Consider the following 26,184-nt stretch of genomic DNA (forward strand, 5'->3'; position numbering starts at 1 on the left):
CCGTGCATGCTGTAATTACAATGTGTGCGGTTGAATTCTATATTTTGAAAGGGAAATATACATTGGAAAAGCAGCATTTTAACGGTGCTTTGAGAAAAATGGCCGGACGATGGCACTAAGTAGAAAGTTAGGGGTTTACCAAAGGTTTTACAACTCATTCTGAGACATGGATGTCTGTAAAAAAAATTCCATGGCAAAAGTTCCAATATCACAAATCCCACAAATGTCAACCTCTAAGTGATACTGGATGAAAAGTCAATGGATCACTAAATGCACTTGCACTAATCCACCATGAATATATCCACCAAATTAGTAATCCATCCGGCAGTTGTCAAGACATTTAATAAATGAATCATCATGATAGTGACTTTCAAGGGAAAGTCTAGGGTTTACCAAACAACTGTATAGGCTCCATCCTCTGGAGACCATGAATGTCAGTGCAAAACGTTATAGCAATCCATTTTACAGTTGTTGCGATAGTTCAGTCTGGACCAAAACAATGCCATCCCTAAAGCCTGGCAATAGCGTGGCTAAAATATGGTATACAGGGCAACTGTGGGTCAGTGGTCAGTGGTTAGCAGGTCCGTCTTTCAATCAGGGGGTTGGTGGTTCAATCCCCGCCCTAGTCGATGTGTCCTTGAGCAAGACACTTAACCCTGAATTGTTCCCTGTAGCTGTGTCTACGGTGTATGAATGTAACATGACTGTAAGTCGCTTTGGATAAAAGCGTCAGCTAGATGACATGTAATGTATGATGTTAAGCGAGAACATAGCATATTCACATAGGGGAATTACCAGGGGGGAAAAAGGTACTATTCAACCTATAACTCTTTAGCAAAATGTGTTATGCATAATCCATATATCGGTTAAGGAGGTGACACACATTTGAGAATAATTTCCATCCAGCAAAAAGAGATAGTTGTACACTCAACAGTGGTCTACTTTGTGCTGTTCAGAGAAACATGTCCTTCCTCTCTGCCTGATTACAGTAAGAAGTACAATCACAGTCCCTGAGCCGCTGTTGATGATAGGATAATTGGCTTAGCCCATATTTACAAAAGTCTGTTACTTCTCTCACTTTTCTCGCCTTCCAATGCGCTCAGGCGGCTGCTGGCCTGCTGGGACAATACATTTACATAACCAATCCCTCTCTGTAATCCAGCCTGTGTAGCCACTCCCACCCCCCTCTCCCCTCCAATCTCTCTGATGGTGGTGGTGGTGGTGGTAGTGAGGGGGGGGAGACTGGTACTCCCTTATATCCAGATTACTATGGAGGAGGCAACATGACCTCTTAATCTAATCTCACCCAGTTACATGTTTAAGTATCAAGACTGAATCACATGGCTTCCTTCTCAAGTGCTGAGCCACTGGAAGTGTACTAGTTTCAGTCACCTTGCTGTTCAAAATAAGGACATCTCCGAATTCCTAATGCAATGCTACAGAAGGCATATGGCACATAGAGGCACCTGTCTCAAGACAACCAGATGCATTTCTTGACTTGTTGTCAGATATATGTTTTGGTGTTTAAGCACGAGCGTTTTTATTTTGTTATTTGTTAAGTGAAGGCCACAATGTGAAAGTAATTATACGTAGACCGCACTGCTGACTGCCAACCTCGATTCTCTGGGGATAATGCAGGTGTGTGTGTGTGTACGTATGGTGGTGCGTGCGAGCGTGCGTGCTTTCATATATGTGTCATGGGTTTCGGTGGGATTATTTATGAAATAATCGATCGTAATTGTTTGGGGTGAAAATGATCTAAACAATATTAAGAGTAAGAAACTGAGTGCGTGGCAGATATGTATGCATATATATTATTTTTTTTGAATTGTCCATTTGGACGAATATGTACAATGTGCGATTCGTGCAGGGCGCGTTCCCGCGACAAACTTCAACAACTGTGCGCGCTCTGGAGCGGCTGGTACTTAAAGCCTGGCGTCTCGTCTCTGTTACAGGAGCACTGTGAATATATACACCGAACTAACAAATGAAAGACGACTAGGAGGGATCCCGCGGCTAGCACTCCATTAATTGCAGTGAAGGGAAGGATATTTTGTCCGAGGTAAGCGGCTGTGCCGTGGCGAGCGAAACGTCGGGTTTTCGAGTGTAGTATGTGTTGGTGGGAAAACAACAGCCCTGGTGTAGCAGCCGTTAGCTTCCTTCATTAGCGCGGTGCTAATGTCGGCTGTTAGCTAGCTGTGCTTGGGGGTGGGGGTAAAGCTGGCTAGCCGTGTCAGTAGCTCAGCTTGTTTTCTTGTCGTGACGTTTCGAAATGCACACATCTCTTGCGTTTTCCAGTCGACTGGCAAGCCGGCGGAGCGACCGTGGTTGTCAACGTGTCCCTGGGCTGTGCACGAGAAAAAAGGTGAAGGTGTCAGCTCCTCGGCTTGTTCGCACACTTGCTAAGCTAACAAGTCACCGATTCAGCTAGCTAGTATGCTATGGGCCACTGCTTTACTGCAAGACGAGGCCTTGTGTGTCTGTAACGGTTGATGCTAGCTCGGCTCTGCCGTTGTCCGCCTTGCCAGACGCACAAGGCCATTTTGCTCTCTATGCGTGTTAGTTCAGGTCATCAGAAACCCACTACGGCGTTGTTTGGCCGTCGCAACGTTACCGGCATCGTGTCTGCTGTGGAGGAGGGAGGTGGTGACTAATTTGTACTCAAAGTAACGACCGCGGCTGCTGTCAGAGATCCACCTGGACGTGTGTGTGTGTGGGTGTGTGGTCGACCCGTCTCAAAGGGGAGGACTGGTGAACGTCAGCTTTCGCTTGTTATTGTTCATGTGGTGGTTCTGATCGACTTTATTACGCGCTCGTCTCGTCTGTGCATCGCGAGTGCAACAGCTGAGCAGGTCTCGTTCATGTTTTTTGCTACCATGGACACCTGTAGATGTGTTAACTATGCTGTCAGTATAAAACGACACAATGTATCTCGTGGTTACCTTACCTAAGTCAAGTAAGGGATTGATAACTTTTTTGGTTTGTTGTTGTTGTTCTTAAAGTCCTCTGCTCAGGTTGAGGTGGGATGGAGCTATGCTGGAAATACAACTTTTAAAGAATTCACGATAGGGACATGGTGTAGCTTGTTGTCCAGGGCCATGATGTGAATCAGCTGTTTGGTAACTTTTTGAAGTGATATCATTGTTTTCATCTTGGCAAAAGATCCAGATGCATACATGCAGCAACATAAAAGGCACATATATATTCCGTTATAATTTTGACTGCACAGAAGCTGGCTCACATGTACAGTTAAATATATGGCTTTGTTTATTGTAATAAAGGCCAGATGTTAGTAGTTATGAGGACTGTGACTTTACTTTCCAAATCTGCATGTGTGTACAAGTTTGTCTGACAGCTTTCACTCATGGACTAATAATTTGACACAATATGCAGATACTCTAATTTTCATCATTGTGGGTGCACCCTGCAGGGATGGCAGAGGATTTATTCACACTTTGGAATATTGAATATCGGAACACTTTAAATGTGTGATGGTGTTATAAGTCATAGGACAGGCTGATGAGCCTGGTTGGTTAATGTTTTGAATCACTAAATTATGACTGCATGTGGAGAGAGTAATGTTTTAAGAGCAAGGGAGATGCAGTAAGTGGTCAGATGTGGCTCGATGGACGACTAGGCAAGTGCAGCCACATCATGGGCTTTCTGCATCTCATCAATGGAAATTACATGAATATTTAAACGTATCTAGCATATTTCACAAATGTGTATAAGCTGTACTCGTCTATAACAAATTAGCTTGTCAGAACAACTTTCGAGTTAAGACTACTACACAGGATAGCTCTGCTAACCAATTTACTGGGGAGAAGACCCGTGTCAATCTGAGTGGACTATTGTCAAACTGTAGCTGGAGAACCTCAATGTCACCCCTATATGGCTGATGCCATTGCAACTACCAATAGCACTGAAATTATGCCTCTATTAATTGATAACTACTTGCAGCACATTCGACGGCTTGTTGAAATGGGTGAGAAATATTAACACCGGCTCATTGGTAAGCAGGGTCGTCCTTCAATCAGAGGATCAGCGGTTCGATCCCCGGCTCTGCTAGCCCATGTCGATGTCCTTGGATGATGGACACTTAACCCAAATATTGTCCCGTAGCTGTGCCTACGATGAGAATGCTAGTTGATGGGCAGGTGGCTCCTCCCATCAGTGCATGAATGGGGAAAGCTTTGAGTGGCCGTAGACGAGAAAAGCGCTATACAAGTACACGTCCATTTACCATTTAAATCAGCCCCTGATTGTATGAAATGAACACCAGTGATGCTAGTATTTAAAATATTAATTAAATAAACAAACAAATGTCTAAAATAAGCAAAAAGCATACATGAGGAAAAACAAGCTTTTAGAGAGGCTTAGTCATTTGGTAATGTAGCCACCGGGTCGGTTTTCATATGTGGCTGGATGTTGACAGATGCCAAGATGACAGGGATTTATGTTATGGATGGAAAAGACTCACTCGTGAAATTCTCATACACGGTATTAGTTTGCCATTTCATATTTTATTCAGCCTGGTTGAGTTTCTTTTCAATTGTAGAGGAAATGCATAATGTCGACGGTGACTCCTGCGGCACATCTTTCGACTCTATTATTAATACAAGGGCTGCAGCTAATTGTTTGCTCTATATAATATCAGTAACTAGTAAATGTCTGTATGATTTTCTAAATTCTGGTAATTTGATAAATAGTTTACATGAAGTAAACACAGGGTTGTGTGTACTCGTGTGAATAATCACATTTTCTGAGAGAGTTCAGTTAGTAGTGTTGTCAATGTAGGCTACGTAATTGTGTATCATTATGATTTCATATCGAGATAATGGATTTCCATTGCAAGGCAATAAATCATCATATTGAATTGTCACCCAGCGATACTGTCTGTGTTTATGTGCTTGAGGTAGCGCACCGCAACGGCTCATTTAATATTGTTTTTCATCATAGAGCCCGTGCAGTATTCCGTTTTTTCACGTCGGCCTGCTTTTCCCCACCACTTTCCACACACTACAAAAGCATGTGCCTGCCCACTGTCCCATGGCACAACATGGTTGGTTTTACTAGATGCATATGGACTTAATACTACCAGTGATTAATGATCCTACTTGTGTACACACCTTTAGGTTTATATTATGGTGTATTGATTCAAGCTGCGGATTATATTTTTTTTCCCCCCAACACTCATCTTAAGCTTTCCATAGCAGTGGCCTTCACATAATTTGAAACTCTGATATTTCTTGCTGAAGTGTCGGCGTCATTAATGTATACTGTGACATTTTTATCAACGCATGCTTGTACCTTTTTGACACTTTATCAATAACTAATATGTCTTAAGCAGTGTTTTTTATGGTTTAATCAGTAGAGTTTAATCCTGATTCAAGCCGTAGAAGAGTGACTCAACTGAGTCATGTAGCGTTGTCTATATAGTAAAAAAAATAATTAAATGACACTTTCAGAAAGAGCGTCTCTACGCTGATTCGCGTTGGGCGAATTTGTTCAACTTTGGCGACTGAGGTGAATTTTTCGCTTCACTCTATTCGCACCGCGTCATTCGCGTCTGTGCATTGACTTTGCATGGGATCTGCTGGCGTGAAAAATTCACCGCTTTTTTTTTTGGTGTGAACGCAGCGTTAGACCTAGCTTGTCGGCATATGTTTTTTCTAAATTTTACTGTACTGGCACAGCAGCACATGTGCACTGTATAGAGCCTGGATCCTCTCAGGTGAATGACAGCTGTTCCTGCAGTCCTGATCAGTGTGTAATTGAAAGAGAGAGATAGTGACTCATTGGCTCTGTATCAGTGAGGTAATTCTAGATCTGTTACTAATACCAAAGGGAGTCCCTGCTAGCTTTATTGCTGTCTGTGTGTACGCTGAGGGAAAACTCAACTCCACAAGCGCACGCACGCACACACACACACACACACACACACACACACACACACAAGCTTCACACTTTCTATAGTTTGTGCAGTTGAGTTTTGCCTCTGCCCTGATATCTCGACTCTGCTTGGCTTCTTCGTGGTAACAAGCTGCACAGTTACTGTTGTTTTCCCTGCTTTGGAAAAGATGTGGCTGCCAAAGCAGAATATGTTACTTAAGTTACCCCCAATAGGAAACTGCTCGTGGGTTATTTACTGTTTTTTATATTCTGGGCCAGGGCTTTACACATTCCCAGTGATATTCCGGCACTCTTGGCTAAGACAAATGTCCTTGACTGTGCAAAAACTGCAACCTGAGACTGAGGGACAGCGGAGTACAGTTACTAAAGAAATTGTCATTCAAACGGTTCACAAAGTCTGCACTCTAGCAAGCAGGTCTGATCTTCCGAAGAGGCCTACAAACAACCTAAGAACTAATCTAATGCTAATCCTTTGCTCCATGAATAGAAACAAACTTGTACCCTACCCAAAGGACTTGTTTTTGTCTTCTTGTAAGAATACTTTATAAACAAACATCAGGACCTGAACCACAATGAATTGTAAATGTAGACTAAACAAACCTGAATTCCTGAATTTCCTCTGATACCTTACCTCGCTCTGAGCCAGACGTGGAGTACCTCATTGAAAGTGAATTGACTCTTTACTGTTGCATTTAAAAACGTCAAGCTACTCTCTCGCTCGCTCACATATACACATCTAACCTTTCTCTGTAACATTGACAGTAGTAGCCTCAGACTGTGCCTACTATCATTCTTTTTGGCAGTTGGGCCTTTTTGCTCTTATGTGCAAATTTTACTTCCACATTTTATGCCCTGGAGGCGTTGGATTAACACCGGTGTTTGTGGGGCCAGTGATCTGCAGGTCAAAGGTTGTAAATGGACTTCCCGTTCTCCCCCGTTGACCTATATTCTGCAGGGGTCATTCTGTATTTGGAAAATATGACTTGCGTTAAATTCATTATTTTTTTTTTTTTAAATTAGCTGCAGGATGAACTCTGTAATGATGAAGAGATTGACACCAACAAAAGCTTGAGTGTGATAATCAGATCTTCCAAAGCGTTGTTAAATGGCACGTGTTTGGCAAGTGATATTTTCTTGCAAACCAAGTCTTGATGAAATCCCCAAAATGCAACTCTTGGCAGATAACGGAAGAGAAGATATTTCTGCTTCAGTTACTAGCATTGGGTTAATGCCGAGCAGCAGCAGCAGCGGCGGTGGTCATTTCATATGGAAATGTAGGCTTGCACTCGACCCTATTCCAGCATGTTTTACAACCTCCCCGGCATGCTTTTTACATCTCTCACTCGCTTGTCCTGTTGTCTCCTGCTCCCTTTTAATTTCAGTTCAGTAATGCTTAATTTGCATGACAAAAGTGCATTGAAGATGTAAATAATGTCTCTTCCTCTTTTGTGAACCCCTGGCTGTAGGTGATGAAGTGTAAAGGTCTCCGGTGATGAACTACTGCTAGGTCCAGATGGCTCATTGTTGCATCTGCTGCCCTTCCCCTTTAATAACACACTTTTGGCGTGTGTGTGCGGCGTGTTTGTCACAGTGGGTTCTCTTTGTGCGCACATTTTTTTTTTTTTTCCGCTGCTGGGTTTCTGACTGCATTATGTTTTATATTGTCTGGTGATAATGTGAACAGATGCAGTGTAACGCTGGAGTGAATACAGCAGAGGGAATGCAGCAGTAGTCCTCCTGTCTTCTCTTTTTAAGCTAAAGTTTAAAGGAGCTTTCACACTGTTGGTTTATCCAAAACTCAGGAGCTAAAATGATGCCATTGTGAACCCCTGTTCCAGACGCACTGGTATGGTTTGGATGCATATGACCTTTGCCTGCGATTTGTATTTCTTTGGTTTCTCTGTATTTTGTGACTACATAGAAAAGGGGTTTGTTATTTGCAAGAATATTTACAAATGCGTTATAGACAGCAATTATCACTTATGATACACTAGGTGTGTGTGTGTGTGTGTGTGTGTCGGTCCTCTGCCTGGCTTCTCTCTTCTTTTGCTGTGTTTGGGACTCTTCTGGGTGTCAGCGAAGAGCACTTGGAGCCCACGTGGGGGTGTAACCCCGAGCCAATAAGCAGGGTGTGCAGCCCATTCTCTTTACCATGTCAACCACCACTGCTTTGTCATGCCCCTTTAGTGTGCCGGCGCACGGGTCGTTACATCGTTTTTTTTTCATGTGTGCATTTGTTTCCTCCTAAGGATGTACCGAGAGAAAAAATAAATAAATATATATATATATATATATATATATATATATATATATATATATACATATATACATACATACCACATTGATTCATAACTTTTTTAAATGTAAACATTTTTTCTTTCTAGGAGGGCATCCCCCCTCCCTCCATAAAGGGTATGAGGTTCACCCACCATAGTCTCATGAAATCCTGTGGGAAACACAATACTGGATTAATATCAATATTAGGGAATAAAAATATCCATCAATGTGGCCTCAGAAAAAAGAGAAGGTATGTGATAGCTAGCCTGTATACTCAAAGATAGCTATAATTGTATCGTCTGCAGATGGATGGAGCAAAGGAGGGGTGCACAGCTAGACTGATTATATAAAGTAATAAGTTAACATTCTAATCCTAATGATGGATGTGAATTTAAGAACTGGATCTCGTTGTTTTGATCAACAAATTAAGGCCATTAGATCAATTTGGAAATGTCCGAACTCAGTGGTAACACACACACAACACCAAGTTGTAACTGCTTCTTTTTTTTTTTTTTCCATTCAGTGGTGTGAATTATGATTTTGAATGTGATGATTACACTAATTGCATTGTGGCAAACCGTGAGAGGGGGAGTCAATAGAAGGGCTGAATGAAAAGAAAAAGAAGCAAGAAAGTGAGGTATGGTGTCAGTGAGGGCAGCTGGTGGTGCAGCCTCCACCAGACTCGGCTGAAATATGACACTTGCACAACCTCAGAGCCAGAGGGAGGGGGCAGAGAAGGAGGGCGAGGGCCAATGTCCACCGGAGAAAGAATGCAAAACAATCTATGCTGGTGTGGGGCAGACTGAGGAAAATGAAGAGATACTGATGAAATGTAGCGGGGCAAATAAAATGAGTAAGAATCAAGTCATGCGCTATGTGAACAAAATAAATTGTGGAGAAGAAGAGATTATGCGTTTGGCTGAAGGGGGAGGGGGAGGGTGTGAGTGAGCATGCTCTGATTGGACATTGCTGGCTTAGCTTCTCTCCGTCTTGAACAGAAACACACACCCAGCAGCAGTGACACCGTTCACACTCTAGGGGACAGAAAGAACATGGCTTGAATAAAAGAAACGCAGAGGAGAGGAAAAGGAGTCAGAAAGGAGAGTTACTTTGTTGGGGACTTTCCCTTTTTTTTTCTCTTTTTTTTTTTTTTTTTTTTTTTCTTTTTCTCTTGAGCTCCACAGCCCTCTTCTTCCACTGGGACAGCATGAGAGCAGGGCTTTGTTTTCCAAGGCAGCCAAAGGATTGTTCTTCCAGCAACTCTGTCTTTCTCATAGAGACCAGCCCTACGTTTTTGCCGTGGAACGTGAGCGTCTTGTGTTCTTCCGAACCTGTACGTTTTGGACAATGACGATGTTGGAAGAGGATATACCTTTCTGAATCAGCGGCAAACAGACCCCGAAGACCTGGCTTTGGGCGGGGGGAAACAAAGGTGGAACCTTTTGTGAAAGGATAGTCATCCAGTGACGGAGACGATCTACAGTGACTTGGCTAAAACCATCTGATGTTGTCATTAGTTCCTAGTGGCTGATTGGGAGGGGCCAGGGAGTGTCAGGTTGAACACACAATGACAAGCTGCTTGCACACTTTTGACTGAATTTGCAAGGCCTTCAGTGGCTCGGACATAGACATTGGCGCTGTGGTGTTCTGCTCTCGTCCCGGTCCCTCTTGGGCTGTTTTTCAGGGTGTTTGGCATCTCTGCTTGTCCTTGTTCTGGACACAGCCCTCGTTCTTTTGTAATCTTTTCCCGTACCCTCACAAGCTTATGCTTCCCAAATGGGGGAACAGGAGGAAAAAATGTGATCCCCTGTTTTGTGGTGTGTTCTGGCCAGCGGTGCGGTTTCCATGGAAAAGGCAGAAGAAATATGGCGACGAGGGGCTGCGTGAGTGCTCTACCCCTATGTCTCTGGTCCAAGTGAAATCCAAGCCAGCTAGCGTACTGCAAGCTCCGCCCTGGAATTCCTGGTTGAGACTCTTCTCATGTGTAGCCACCAGGAGCGTGCACAGGACTAAAGGTGAACAGGCTTTTAAAAAGACAATGCACATGGGCTTCTGGGAATACTGAGCTCCCTTTTCTCCCTCATCGACCTCATGCGTTAGCTGCAGCTGAGGCGTGTTGTAAATGCCCGCACTCAGTCCAGCTGTTGATCAATTGATACTTTTGTTTACAGGGAGCTTGGATAACAAAGTGTGTGTGCTGTGTGTTGTGACAAGACTGCGTGTTGTATGGCTTGTCCGGGTACAGAAGAAGCTTTGAGCCTCTGTGCATTGTAAATTCTATGAGTCGAAGTGTATGAACACTGTACTTTGTGTGTGCGTGAGAGAGACACTGAGAAAAGAGTGGGCTCTGAGTTTAGAACAAAGAATGTCATGTTTGTGTTGAAGCCCAGCTTGTTTTCTGCTCGCGCTCCGTTCATCTGTCTCCTGTCTCTTTCTCCCGTCGTCTTCCATATCCTCTTTACTGTAGCCTTATCTTTTATCTGTTTGCTACTTGTTTTGTTTCCCCCTTTTTTTTGTTTTTCTTTAGTTTTCTGCTCACTTTTCTCAGCGCCAGTGTATAATTGACTGTCTCGGGATTCTGAAAATGTGCCTCCCTTTTTTATTTTTATTTAAGTACATTTTTCATCTTATTGTGCGGAAGGCATTTGTGTGCAGTTTTTTTCCTAGAGTGTGAATGTTTTTAGTTTGTCTATTTCAAGTTGCACTTGCTGCAGGTTAACTTTATTACTTAAAGTAAAGCTTTGTTTAGATGGACTGGTGTTAAACCTCACCATAAACTCCCCCTGAGATCGGTCTCTGCTGTGAAACCCACCGACACTTTGCACATTGAAAGAACTCTGATTCCAACCTCTGAAATTGAAATATGTAGCAAATGGGTTTAGGCCTGGGACAATAACTTTTGTTGCATATTGCCCAAGAATAAATTGTGATAAACTATATTATTGTCATTTTTATAACTATTTTATGCCACTGAAATAATGATAATATAATATTAATAATGATAATGCAAGAAGATTCTTTCAAAGAGCAATGAACTTTCAATCGTTAAGAATATTCAGGCAATGTAATACCTTTTTTTTTTTTTAAAAAGGAAAGAAAATAATACCTTTTAAAATATTGTAAATAAATTAAACATGGATAAAATAAAACGCACAACCAAACCAATAAATACGTTTACACACACTCAATAATCCAACTCTCCAATTAAGATGTTAATGTGTGTCCACACCCACACACACGCCCACGCATATAAACCTAAAGACGACAGGTTTTACTCTCTGGAATCTTTCAGCCTGTTAAAAGTGGATGTAAAGAGAGAATGCACTTTTTAGTGTTAGCCAAGGGGTCAAAATCTCTAAAATGAATTACAAAGTTAATCTGAAGCTCCTCTAAATTTAGATTGATCAATATCATTTAAAGTTAAAGACATTAAGTGTAAGGACGGTGTTTCTTTGTTAAGCTGCAGTGGAGAGACTTCTGACCGATTAGTCGACTGTTGTTAACCGATCAATAACCACTGACAAGATTAGTGCCTTGCATGCAGGGTTGCTGTTGTGGTTGAAGTTCCTATTGAGCTGCAACAATAACCAATGCACGACTGTTGAATCCATAATTTCTCACAGGCTACAGCGACCGAGTCTCCAGTTGGCCGGTCTGGGAGAGTTGGCGGCTCCGGTGTTGCGTGCGTTGCGGTGGACACATGGCAGCCACCTTCCCTGGTTAGTCTCCACTGCAGTAATTGGCTGCGAGGTTGTCGGTTGTGCGTCTGCTATTCTGTCGATATTGCCTTTTCAATATAGATATCGCTTGTGCAAAGGTGTTTCTCCTTTTTTATAAATATTCCCGTTCACAGGGAGGTTTTGTGGCCTTGAGGGATAAGAGATGGCAGACTGGAGGCGCTGTGCCTTCCCACTGCATGTGGCATGTGTTGGCGAGCAGTTTGTCTGCCACCTGTGGCGCATAAAGCAGCAAAGAGTCTGCATTGGAGTTGGAATGAGCAAAGATTACTTTTTCTTTTCTAAATGTTGCTGAAATGGAAAGTCTATGCATACATTTCCATGTTGATGCATTCTCCTGATGTAAAACAAGTGTGCTGACAAAGTGTCATGTTTAAATGGGCGCCACCTTACTTTCATTACTGGCTCAGTCACGTCTCCTGCTCCGTTTTTCCAGCAACAAATTGACTTCCAAAGACATGCAGGCTTTGTCTGCTGGGTTGTGGTTTTAAAACGGTGGAGAAGGGAAACTGGCAGACTGTTTAATGGTTTACACTTTATCAACATGTTTTTTTAAATGTATTTAATTAGGTTTCATGTCCAAACCTTGTAACAATGGTCTTATACTGTGGACTGGACTATACGTATGCATTTTTTATTCTGAATATCAAAGTATCGTAAAACGTGATCTCTAATCCCGATACAGGTGTTTCACACTCCGTAACGGTTGTTAAAGCAGTGTAGGATTATTTATTTTTTTATACATATAGTAATATTCGTTTATTTCCTTCAGTGGAGAATGGCTTCTTTGCCGCCGGTAATGGATTCAGTGGCTGCAGCAACAGTGGTGATGGGCATTGAGCCGAGAGCGCGAAAGCATTGCAAATTACCACCACGCGTTTGAAGTCGCTGTTTGAACGACAGACATGGAATATACTGCGGTCAGGATGACATCATCTTTGGCTCATGTGGTCAAAAGGTTCTCAAGAAGCGTATCAACTGTTTGGTCACTTCTGGAAAGTGACGCGGCGGCATAATACGATCCTGGCACGGCACTCAGGAGCCACAAAATGTAGCGCACGGATGTAGCTTCGCCATCTTTATGAAATATGAATGAACGGGTCTGGGAAACCAGTGTGGAGTCAACAGACTGCTCAGCAGGCCGTTTTATGGAGTCTGGTCTAATGTACGTTGCATTAGCGGGCGCAGTAAGTGGCTTAATGCCTCAATGAGCGTTGCTCAGTGTATGAGTGCACAAGATGGGCAGTGCCTTTCCCGGTCCCTTATGGCCGGTCTCCACGGCAGAGATGACCACCGTGAACTTTAGACTTGTGTCATCATGTCAATCGGAGCTCTTTTCTATGCGAACTGATACGCCCTGTCAGAAATGACAGAACCAGGTCATCATCACACAGATTCATTCGCTGGCATATTTAGCTCGTCGTTACTTTTCTCTTGTAGGTTTACTGTTGTGGTGGTTTTTGGTATGATTCTCAGCCACTGTTTTCTAGCTTTTGTTACTCAGTCATGTTTGTTTACCCTCTTTTCTTTTTTTTCTTCTCTTTTCAGAGGTCCCCACATTTCAAGAGAAGACAAAAGCCTTATTTGGAAATCTTATGGACGAAGGTTGGTATTTGTTTCCTTGTCGTCTGTCAAACTGCCCAGTTTGTGCAGCACCACGTACTCTTTTCTCCACTCTTTCTCTGCCACGAGCATGCACAGCCGTAACATCCACAATCCTTTCCCGTTATGTTTGCTGCTTCTGAACTGGGGGCACTGCTTGTGTTCTTCTTACCGTCATCATCCTTCCCCTCCCCTCCTAACACGGAGCAGCGTCGTGCTCATTGTGCTCTCTCTGCCTGGTTAGCTGACTCACTCTTTGTCGCCCCCTCCCCCCTCCACTCTGAGCTCATGCTTTCAACTCCTCTCGCTCACCTTCTGTTAACTGTATTTCATTTTGTTATCAAGGTCCTCTGTGGATGTATCGTTCCTGATGGATGGATGGATAGATGTGTACTTTATTCATCCCCAGGGGGATATTTGATTGTTGCAGCAGCAAGCAAAGTAAAAATGCACAACGTATACAAGCTAATAAAATAGCAGAGCAGGACATATTGAATTTAAGAAAAATTAAATAATAAAGATAATTCAAAGTGTATACAGTGTGTGTGTATATAAAGTGAAAGCGGTGCAAGGTTTATTGATGTTCAATTTGAGGAGGATCTGGTCAGAGGTGATTTATTCTAAAGTCTTATTGCAGTGGGCAGGAATGTTCTCCTGTATCTGTCCTTGTGACGGCAGAGCTGAAGCAGTCTGTTGGAGAACAGTTCTCCATGTCCACAAACCCAGAACCACGTGGACCGTAAATTCAGACTGTAAAAGCCGGTTTTAAGCCACCTGCTATCAACAAAAGGTTGCTGGTCCATGCGGGTTGTTTACTCTTTTCTTTATCTTGGCAGTCCCCATGTGCAACTGAACAAGTGATACTCTGTTTATCCCCCCACCCCCCCACACCCCACTGGCTCTCTTTAGCTGGGCTTGCTGCTACTTCTTGTTGCTGTATATGCTGCCAAACTAGCTATTGTAGCCGGTGTAAGCCAGGAAACAATTGTGTCAGAAGTAATGGGTAACTGCCAAAAAAAAAAATCAGCATGTGTGTCTTCCAGCGAGGGAAGCTTGTTTTTGATGTCCTCATAGCTATTATACTATCCCCAACTCTGCCTATTGCTGCTGGTGGTGCTTTGCGGGCCCAAATCCTGTGTGCGTGTGCGTGTGTGTGTGTCAGCCAATCGGAAGCAATGTGTGAAGAATCAATCGCAACCGAGTTGGCTGTTTCAAACCTTTCTGGGAAAATTGGTCAAGGATGATCTCCTTTCTCTTTAAAAAAAAATTGTGATTTTATAATATCACACAGTTCAATTGAAACGATATGTTAATTCTCTCCTGTAGGGACTGGGTGTGGCAGCTCAAACATTTCTCAACTCTGAGACTGTAAAACGGGCCCCCTTTGCTGGCCTCCAGTGTTGTTCTATTTCAGTAGAGTATGTTTAGCCGTACAGTTGTTCTGCTGACTGAGCTGCTGCCCGTATGCTTCATGTTGTAATAACTCAACCCATTCCCATTTCCCCTGATTTAAGAAAAACTTGGTTTGAGTTGCAAAATTGGATGCAGAACCCCCCCGCCCCCACTATTATTAACCCATTTCTTAAATAAATACTTTGAATTTGGAATTGTCTGTCTCCGTTAAGCAATTGTATTGGTAGGTTACAGACGGCCAGTACAAAGCTAGTGTTAGTTATTTACAATCCCGCATGCTAGCTGACCGTGACACCGGCCTTGGCCCAGCTGAATGTCCCGAGCTAATTTGGTCCCACTGCTCTTAGCGCCGCTGTTAGAATGCTAGCCATGCAAGCCAGCTAAGAAGTTCTATTAATAGCTGCCAAGGCATTATGTCCACCACAGCAGATGTGTTTTCAAGCCGGCGGACACAGTTGCAGCTATCCAATACTCCTTCATTAGGTCCTGTTGGTACCGTGCAGAGGCCTTTACCCGAACAGATGCACTAACAAGAAGTGCCCCCCCTCCTACTTGCTGCCTGTGACTAAGCTAGATGTTTAAAAAAAGGAAATGCAAATCTGGGAGTAGTCCAAAGTGTCAACGTGAAATCATAAATCACTGACATTTGAAGCTTTTCCCTCAATGGGAGCACCGTAAAGAAGTACGTACTTTATAGTGCGGCATTCAGGAAACTAAAACTGACCTAACTGCTTTTTACTTTATTTTCTTAAGCTTTACAAAAAAAGTGAATTGCTAAGCATAGAAGTTGTCAAGGAATTCCAAAAAAATGGATAAAGAATGACTTTCAATGACCACACTGCTCCTCATGCACATGCAAAGACCACCTATGATGTTCTTTGACTCTTGCAATATCCTCTGACACTGCGGCATTGATTTTCTTTGTGTTTCTAATGAGCATCTAAGCATGGCAAATTGATCAGTCATTACTAAAGCTTTGGCTGCATTTTCCCAGCTGTTGAACTGTGTGTACGTATTGCTGCGCTGTCTCACCACCTGACTCCTCTTTTTTTTTTTTTTTTTTTGTGTCTGACTCTCACTCGTACTATCTACTCTCCCACATTTTTCTCTCCTCCATTCTGTGTCCCCCCCTCCTCCCCCGTGCTGCATATGTCTGGGTAGGGCTATAAAAAGGATGAACTCTGCCAGGTAGCAGAGTGGGTGGGGACTCAGGCATGCACAGTCAGCCCACCCCAAACCCTGTACTGCCCAGAAAAGACCAAACAGGTGAAACACCCCCTTATCCACCTGTCCTTCCCTCCCCTTTAAAAAACAAAGAATCTCCACACAACACTGCTGTGGTCACTTTTTGCTAATTTGCTTCCTTTTCTCTCCTCCATTGTCCTCTGAACCCACCCTCAGTGTCCCATGATTTTTATTTTTTTTTTCTCTGTCTTCCACTGCTGTATTAACCCTGTATGTTTCCAAATGTCTCATTCCTCTTCCTACACCCCCCCTCCTCGTTTATCATCTCCCTCCCTTGTCTCCAATAGCGCTCCTTCTGCCCTCTTTCCTCAACGCATGCCTATTCTCACACCTATCATTTTCTCTGCTCCTCTTCTCTGCGCCACAGGCCGCCCCATTTAGACACAAACCCGTTACCAAGGAGATAGGAAACAGCAAACACACACACACGCAACACATCTGAGTTCACTTTAGTGTCTGGTGTTTCTTTTTTCCTTTCTTTTATGTATATCTGACCAAGAAAGTCTGTGCCGCTCTCACTCGTTGCTGTGACAATAACAGACATGTTGCACACGGAAAGCTCAGACTGCGGAGAGACTGACGGAAACAGTCATGCTCAGATCATGGTGTGGAAAGATGGTAAACCCCTCCAAATGAAATCCACATGCCTGCAGTTCCCAGTGTCTTGACTCCCAAACAGTCAAATTGGTTTGAAGCGCTGTCAGTGCAGATGTAACGTAGCCTACCGCAGACACGCAAATGTTAAAGTGCGGTAGTATGACTGGTCTACAGAATCCGATCGCCTCTTTACAGCAGTAAAGCTAGTCTTTGTATTGTACGATAGTGTAAAAGTTCAGAGAATCTCGAGCTACCTGGTGCTTGGAAGAAGCTCCGAAGCTAGAGATATATAATAATCATTATTTAATCATAACAAACAAGAGTCATCTGTATACATACAGTCCAGGCCCGGACGCGCTCACATGGCTTCGCTTCCACAGTCTCCTGACTTAGCCAGCAGTTACTGTCTGGCGTCACCACGTAAGAGACCAAATTCACGTCTTACAATTAGTTTTATTCGCAGTCCATTCGCTGAGCTAAGCTCCCATTGGTTAGTGGAGGTATTCATGCAAATACCTTTCAGAGACACAGCATGCTACGCTGACCAGCGAATAAGACATAAGGTTCACACCTGAAGGTTAGTTCCATTGGCCACTTCAAAGAATGCCTCCAATCGATAAACTAGCGGGGTCAAAGCTCACACTTCCGGTCAAGGACAGGAAGTTCCTCTTCAGAATAAAACCCTATTATCCTGCCTTCAGAATAAAAGCAACATCTCAGGTTTCAATCGGCATCCCTTTAACTATTGTCTAAAGTTTAGACATGGATGTTTTATTGTTTAGACTCTAAACAATAAAACATCCATTCATTCTCATGCATCATACAATTAATCATTACATTTGTCATTAACAAACAGAATAATAAAACAGTGATCCTCTCTTATGCTTAATACATTCCTCAGAATATTCCTCAAATTAATTATAACTTTCTTTATGTATTAATTTAAAACATAACTTCTCTTATCTACATGTGCACGTGTATATAAAATCCACTACAACTCAACAATAGCTTCAGTACGTGTGGAAATCAATCGGGAATGTAGTCGTCCGATAAATGCCATGTTTAATCACCGCTAGTGGATGCTTTGTTTATTGTTGATGGCTGAGCCTGCACTATGGCCAACACACGCGATGGACTCTGCTTCTATTGCTGCTAGAGCTGTTGAGTTACTGACGAGATGTATATTAAAAAAAACATAAGTTTGGCATGTGATCATGCAGACTACTGCAACTAGTGTTTTTCCCGCAGCCCAAAATGTGTTCAATGGGGGCCAAATGAAAACGGAAATCTAGAATGGGCGTTTCAATATTTGTACAATACAATACTCCCAAAGGTAAAATTTTAGTTTTTTTTTCCAGAGTAACTTTTTTGCCCACGTCACTTTTTAGTGGACCACCTAGGCTTTGATGTCGAGGTGTCAGTTCTACAACCAGGGAGGTCATAACTCATAGATGTGCTGTAAGGAAAGTAAGAAGGGAGGTCGAGAACTGGCCTTCTCTCTGCTACAAAGACTTTGTATCTCTGCTACAGTACCTTTTAGAATATGCTGAAAGCTTTAACATGGCGCATTTTCCTTCCTCTCTCTTTTGTCAGAAATGAGTCGCCAGACTGCCACCGCGCTGCCCACAGGAACCTCCAAGTGCCCCCCCTCCCAGCGCGTGCCCACCCTGTCAGGCACCACCGCCTCCAACAGTGACCTGGCCAGTCTGTTCGAGTGCCCTGTCTGCTTCGACTATGTCCTACCCCCCATCCTGCAGTGCCAGTCTGGACACCTGGTACGTGCTGTCCGGCCTGGGAACTAACAGACGGTTTTGGTGTGCAGTGTGTTTTTAGGAACAGTATATTAATGTCCTAAACGGTTTTGATCTTGAGTAGACAAAGTGGCCAGACTGGGCCAAGATAAGTTGTATAACTCAAAATAAAATGTTCCGTGGGACAGCCTTAAAATGTCAACTTTTAAAACTGGTGTCACTAGAACGAGTTATGTTTTACTGATAAATGTGTTATTAGACAACCAGAATATAGAAAATTCAAGAGATTATGATAACAAATGTTGGGTGCCTGAGCATCTGAATACGTCTCCTAAGATGAGAACATCTTGTGGCGGGATAACCGCTAAACTTGTGTCCCTTCCCAGGTGTGCTCCAACTGCCGGCCCAAGCTCACCTGCTGCCCCACCTGTCGAGGCCCCCTGGGCTCCATCAGGAACCTCGCCATGGAAAAGGTGGCCAACTCTGTCCTCTTCCCCTGCAAATACGCCTCATCGGGCTGCGAAGTCACCCTGCCCCACACCGACAAGACGGAGCACGAAGAGCTGTGCGAGTTTCGGCCGTACTCGTGCCCCTGCCCCGGCGCCTCCTGCAAGTGGCAGGGCTCTCTGGACGCCGTCATGCCTCACCTGATGCACCAGCACAAGTCCATCACCACACTGCAGGTCAAACATTGACTCGTCTCCTCGGTGCTTTTTATGAACTAATTCAATTCAATTCAATTCAGTTTATTTTGTATAGCCCAATATCACAAATTACAAATTTGCCTCAGAGGGCTTTACAATCTGTACACATACGACATCCCTGTCCCAGGACCTCACATCGGATCAGGAAAAACTCCCCAAAAATAACCTTTGACAGGGAAAAAAGAGAAGAAACCTTCAGGAGAGCAACAGAGGAGGATCCCTCTCCCCGGATGGACAGAAGCAATAGATGTCATGTGTACAGAATGAACAGCATTTACAAAGTTACATAAACACATTACATGAATATGACAATGTATGAATGGAACTCCAATCCATGAAACAGAAGGAGGTAGAGAGGAGGGGGGGGGGGCATCAGCAGGGCCAAGGTGGGAGGCTGGCTCACCAGGCATCAGACACCTCCAGGTCCAATGGACCCTAAGTGTACAGTGACGTTCGTCAGAGTGTTTCGGACAGTGGTAGAATGTCCGCTTGTTCATGTATTTAAAATTGTGCTAATTTGGAAAATGACTACTGCTACTACTAAAAAAAGAAATATGCAGTCTCCGTGACAGTGTGTGGTAGTGACAGTGAGACATGATGGTTTGACCTGTGTGCGTGTGTCTCTAACCAGGGGGAGGACATTGTGTTCCTGGCCACGGACATCAACCTGCCGGGCGCGGTGGACTGGGTAATGATGCAGTCGTGCTTTGGCTTCCACTTCATGCTCGTGCTGGAGAAGCAGGAGAAGTACGACGGCCACCAGCAGTTCTTTGCCATCGTGCAGCTCATTGGGACCCGCAAGCAGGCCGAGAACTTTGCGTACCGGCTGGAGCTCAATGGGCACCGGCGCCGCCTGACCTGGGAGGCCACGCCGCGCTCCATCCACGAGGGCATCGCCACCGCCATCATGAACAGCGACTGCCTGGTGTTCGACACGTCCATCGCACAGCTGTTTGCGGAGAACGGCAACTTGGGCATCAACGTGACCATCTCCATGTGCTAAGAGCTTTCAAGAGAAGATGGTCAAAATGTTACAGATTGTCAGGGGGCATTCCTTTTTTCTTTTTTTTCTTTTTTACATGGGGGTGGGGGGGGGGTCAAATCCGTTGTGACCTCACAGCGCCCCACCCCACCCCCCTCCCTCCTCTCTGCCTCACCCCTTGAGACGTGGAACTGGACTGTCTGATCGGGCAGCCGTGGATACCCAGGGGGTGGGATGGCTGGATGAGTGGAGGAATGAATTAAAACATGGACAGAACTGTGTAGCGATGGCTAAGGACTTCTAATCACACACACACACACACACACACACACACACACACACACACACACACACACACACACACACACGCACTCGCACTCGCACACACACACAAACGTATATATGTGAGACTTGTGCACGCACTTGCGGTCATGCCCTGTCTGGGTCATGAACAACACGGACACAAACTGAAAGGCTGTTCAGGCAAACACGTCCCAAGTGATTTTCCCACCACTTTATTTTAGTGTTTCTCTTTCTTCTCTTCCCTCAGTCCTCCCCAGACATTTCAGACACTGCGGCTCTGCCCTGACTGCGACACACTGGGGAAACCTCAAGCTATATTTTAACACGGACTCCCGGTCAGTGCTAGCCAGCTATCTAGTGCCCCTCTTCCCCCAATTCCCTACTGTTTATAATCCACCTCAGAACCCCTCAGACCTCCTGCTCCTGGGTTGACCGGCTGACGACATGGCCGTGGCAACGGTTTCACCAGGGTGGGTGTCTTCACGTTTGTGCGAGCTCGGACTGGAACCCAGAGCTCCATAGCGTCACCTGTGACCGATGTGGATATCGGTGGCTGGGGACCAAAACCACCAACCGCAGACGTGGACAGCTGTGGCTCCCTAAACCGTAGACGCCCAGTCGTGTTCAGGCTGGCGGTCGGCAGACTGAACATTCGTACAGGCTCATCCGGTTTCCCTCCGGTCCACAACGGTCCACCCAAGGCTAAAGATTGAGCTTCGGACGCTCTTTAAATAGTTGACTGTCGTCGTTGATAGTTCTTAGAACAGATTCTGCGCTCGTACTGTATGGATTTAGGAAAGCTCTCAGCTACAGCATCCCTAGATTTTCTTTTTTTATTATTATTTTCTTGGAGTCCCACACACAGCACACACCATTCATTACAGACAGTGTGTGCAAGTGTAATAGTGGATTCAGTGTCAGAGCATTTTTCACTCCGTATTAGTAGGGGGGGGGGGGGACTTTTTTTTTTCTTCTCTCTCTCTCCTTTCAGGACAAGGAAAAACAAACACTGCGTTTCAGTTGAGTCAGTTTTCTTTCGGGTTTATTTTATTTTTTTAAGTCTTTCATTTTAATTATTTTATTTTGTCTTTTGTATGAGAGGAGAGAACTCCGTGTGTGCATGTGTCCGAGATGGACTCTTTCTCCTCTCTCCGCTCTTCTTTCATTTGTTCTGTCTGCCAGTGTCAGCCTCAACCAGGAAAGAGGGACAGTTTCTACTGTTGCTATTGTTATTATTAAATGGAGATTATCATAATTATCTTATTTTGTAATGACTTTTAAAAAGAGAAATCAAAAGGCAGTTGTAAAACTTGTGGCTAAACTTCAGTGTTTGTAGTTAAAAAGCAAGTTGTGTTGTCCTTCTGAAGGTTTGTCTCCCCCCCCCCCCCCCCCCCCCAGTTGGATTGTTTTTCCTCATCTATTTGTCTCTCTGTCCTCTTGTTTGTGTTGTAAGTCCTTTATTTTTTTATTGTCTGAGGAGGGAGGGAGGTCAAGCCAATCTTCTCTCCCTTTCTCTTCATGTGGAGTCTCAGAAATGTTGCTGCTCTCCCTCAACTCCTTTACTTTTTTTCTGTTTTAATTTGTCATTAAATAAATCTATCTTTTTCATACCTGGTGTCTTTTCTTCTTACAGTAATTGCAATTCTGATGAGTACCAATCTGTATACTTGAAGTTTTTTTTCTGGGTCTTCTCATCCATGTTTTGTTAAATACAATTTCAGCAAATCTTTGGCTAAATATGTTGAGGCTGCTAATTCATACTTCAAGGCCGTTCATCATGACCCACGTGAACTCTTCAGCTTGTCATCAAGGTCAGATAAACGCCTCGATACAGGAAGTTCAAACTAGATCAATGCGGTTTGCCTGAGACTGAGGCGAGAGCCAGTGAAGCTGTCCCCAGTTTCTGATTGTGTTTATATGCAGGGCAGATCAGTCGTGTGCAGAAGAGCTCGACATCTCTGAAGAACGTAGAGATGTGAATGTTTGTCTGACGAGTCTCCTTTCTGCTTGCAGGTTGCACAGTGAGCTCTGTCCCAGTCTGGAAGTAAGAACTATTTGCATATTTCTATGTAAACTCTACAATTTAAGGATTTATTTTTGCTGATATTTGGAACATTGGAAATACAAACTGAGTGTTTTTGATGAGTTGTATGTTGTTTTTGTCCAGTTTGAAGGAAGTGTTTTTGAAGAGTTAACGAGGTCCTGGTTCCTAAAAGGATCAAGTTTCCCTTTTTTTTTTTTTTTTTTTTTTTTTTTTTTTCAGCTGTACCGGAAGCCGGTAGGTTCGACTTGGCGTAAAACTGGGAAACTGCTTACCTTGCTCTGCGAAGGTGACTAATATATTAATGTGTTTTAATATGCACAAAAACAAAAGGCAACCAGGGGAAAACCTGACTTTCAGGTCCCAAATTGTTTTCTCTACCTTGATAGTTTTCACAACTATGCGTCATAAACACAATATTTATTCATTTAATATGCCTTGAGTAAAATTGAAATATAATTCACATTTTGCGAAAAATGTTCCAAGTAGAGGAGCACCATGAAACCTGTTGACAGCGACTGTTTTAAAGTCTGGAACGTTGCAAATATAATCACTAATTCCTGCACATATTCTCCTGTCTCCGGGGTAACTGCAACCAGGACACCCGAAGCTTTGCTCCATAAATCAAGTGTGCACAAAACGGTTCAATATCTGTTTATTTAATAGATGACTCAACTTTAGCTGTATTTGTTCTCTCTGGCAGTAAGACCATGCGGTCGCGTGAGTGATCCAGTGTGCTCCACCGTGTCCGTCCACAGCTCATCTCGCTTTCTGCTGCGGCAAACGGCCTCGTGTGTCGGGTGGCCAGTTAGGGCGGCATGCCCAGTGACCTCTCGTGGTTATGGTGACTCCCACTTTCCCACACACCTTAAACACCTTGTATTGCAATGCTTTACAGCCCATTGGTTGTATACATCACTGGTTGTTAATTGTCTCGCCGCTACAGCCGAGTGACTTAAATTCAATTTGGGGAAAGATTGTCTGTTGTGTCTCCTGCGATGACTTCGAGCTGTTTGCCTGCATACGTCGTGTGTTTTCAACATGGCGTCTAGACGGGCAGCTAGCGAAACCTGGATTGCATTCATTCAATCCGACAATACAACAGCCACCAGCCATCTTTGAGTGCATATTTTGAGTTTGATATAAACTTTGATATAAAATCCCATCGCTTTCATATTTGTTATTTTGCCATTTTAATGGGCGGATCAGCATTTCCCAGCACCCCTCCACACCGATAATAACTTTCCTTCGCCAATACTGATCCTTCTCCTTCATAGGAGCACATATTAGTTTATGTATTTCATCACGTTAAAAATAATGTGGTGCACAGATATACAATATGTTAATCTCAAGAACTGGACAGTATCATCTGCTAAATGAATTTATGTGTAAGATAAACCCTGATCTGTTTGTTCAATACTGTCTGGGGATTCAGCTCGTCTGCAGGGACCACACCTAAAAGCAGCTGATGCTGATGCTGATGCACACTGTGTGTGTGTGCGTGTGTGTGTGTGTGAGAGGATGCTCTGCCTTGTGAAGTGGGCACGCTGCCAGTATTCTGAGCCCACCACAAGGGCCTCTGGGTCATACATTAAGGTCCTCAGCTCACGAGAGGGAAATGGGTGCTGCTGGTGAGGCTGAATGTAGAATCAACTAAGACTGGTGTGTGTGTGTGTGTGTGTGTGTGTGTGTGTCCGTCCGTCCGTCCGTCCGTCCGTCCGTCCGTCCATCCGTCCGCAGTGAACTGACTGACACGCGTGCAGTGTTCATATATGTTCATAGACATCATAAAAGAGCCGCATACACTTTAATATTCCGGCTCAAGTGTTTATGTTGCGACCAAAAAAAGAGGGCTGTGGAAGCCCAGGGTATGGTGGTGATCTGTGTGGCGGTGAAGTAGGACCTCTTTGGTGCTTTCCTTTCAGACTAAATAGCGGCCCCTAGAGGCTGACATCACCATTACACCAACAACCGCACATTACAATCAGGAGGCGCTCAACTGAAGAGGCCTGTTGGATTATGAGATGTCTCGTGTGCAATGTTGACATTTTAAACTGTTTAAAATTTTTTGGTCCTGAAGAGCATTGGATTCCTGAACATTGGATTTGATAAAAATTAATTTAATTCATTTATTGATAGACGGTTTACAAACCATTTATGAAACTTCCTTCAAAACAACTTCCTTCCCTCAAGAAAAGAAATACTTCAGAAAATGATGCTTTCCACTTGTTTGTTAGGAATGATATGTTAGTGCATAGACGGCTTCGTGGTTTGGGAACTGTTGAAGGGAAATGGTTCCCACGTGAAGCTGCACACAACAAGGTCTGTGGATTATCTTGAGTAATGGTTTCTGTGTGTATTGCTTTGTCACGTTTAGCACCATAAGCCCTGAGGCATGCAGTCCCATTATATTGCAGAGCAGGCAGACATCTGGACAGCCGATATCTATACAGCACTCGGCAACTCTCACCAAAGCAGGTAAGAGGAAACATTTAGACTTTTATTGACATGTTTTATTGAACTGTTCCTTTAAACTAAGCCAGTTTAACTTTAATAAAAAGTGTAGTTGGTGTTATGTATTCTCTTTATTATGATTGTATTTAGCTACTGCCTGATTTATGTAGAATAAAAAAACTAAGATGTGGTTTTAAGCTTTAGACCAGGTTAAGGTTAGCCATGTCTGTCACATGCTGGCTTTAAATGGGCATACATGTAGCTCTCCCTTGCTTCACTATACAGTTCAGTTATAGGTTATAGGGTACAATTCTATAGTATTTTGCTTTGAATGATAAATAAATAACATAAATGGCTGTTAATAAATTATTTCATTTTCTTCATAAATACTATTAAACAATGCACAGCATAAAGAGCAGGGAGAAACATTGTGTGTGTGTTTATTTTTCCCAGTTTATTAGATTATCTTGTTTATGGCCACTTGTTTATTCATGTTTTTCCTGCCTTTTTTTTCTTATGACAGAGTTGACTCCCAGATGGGGGCATATCAGAAGAGAACCAGCAGCAGCACAATGAGCTCAACAGCAGAGGTGCGGCCACAATAAAGACCGTTTTGTCTTTATTGAACCCAAGTAAAAGTCCCTTTTAATAACTTGCAGTACATTTACAAAGCCTGTGTACATAAAATATGAGATAGTTGTCGTAGACTCCCAAGGTGCATTTTAGCAAGAAACATCCAATCAGAGTTTAAAATGACTGAAAACACAATCTAAGGCTTAAATCAATTGATTCAAAATTCTGAGTCAATTTTGGGTGACTTCAGCAACGATGGCGCCGACTTTTGTTCTTAACGACAAAGATCATTTTATTTTGCTACGACTCTGACAACAGTGGCAGAGGCTCATGGCGTTGTAGGTCCTTAAGATGGTCCCAAAAACACCTAGAAATTTGAACCCGGAGATTTGTGTATGGATTAGCGTTTCCTTTTGTAATTTCAGTATTCATAGTTCTGTGTTGGATAGGGTTGTTATACATATTTCCTAAGATTAACAAGTTAACGTTTCTCCCAAAGAGTGACTGACAGTATCCCTGTTAGCAGGTAAAAGCTCCCCAGGGAAATTGTGACTGAAATATCCTTTGTCCACTCGCTAGTTTAACCAGAATT

General features: G+C 43.5%; 1 protein-coding gene across 2 annotated transcripts; it reads left to right on the top strand.

Moving 5' to 3' along the window:
- The first annotated feature begins 1,915 nt into the window (after positions 1–1,915).
- Positions 1,916–22,134, top strand: siah1 (siah E3 ubiquitin protein ligase 1). Of its 2 annotated transcripts, none has more exons than XM_034534882.1 (5): positions 1,916–2,062; positions 13,476–13,532; positions 18,378–18,559; positions 18,922–19,218; positions 19,871–22,134. In XM_034534882.1, exons 2-5 carry the CDS (start codon positions 13,523–13,525, stop codon positions 20,240–20,242), a joined length of 861 nt encoding a protein of 286 aa, XP_034390773.1. In that variant the 5' UTR covers positions 1,916–2,062; positions 13,476–13,522; the 3' UTR covers positions 20,243–22,134. The 2 variants fall into 2 exon arrangements, with proteins under 2 accessions (XP_034390773.1, XP_034390774.1); XM_034534883.1 differs by lacking the exon at positions 1,916–2,062 and adding an exon at positions 2,288–2,365 and having other exon boundaries at positions 19,871–21,904.
- Positions 22,135–26,184: the final 4,050 nt, after the last annotated feature.

This window comes from Cyclopterus lumpus, chromosome 6, assembly GCF_009769545.1.
Source record: "Cyclopterus lumpus isolate fCycLum1 chromosome 6, fCycLum1.pri, whole genome shotgun sequence".
NCBI lineage: Eukaryota > Metazoa > Chordata > Actinopteri > Perciformes > Cyclopteridae > Cyclopterus > Cyclopterus lumpus.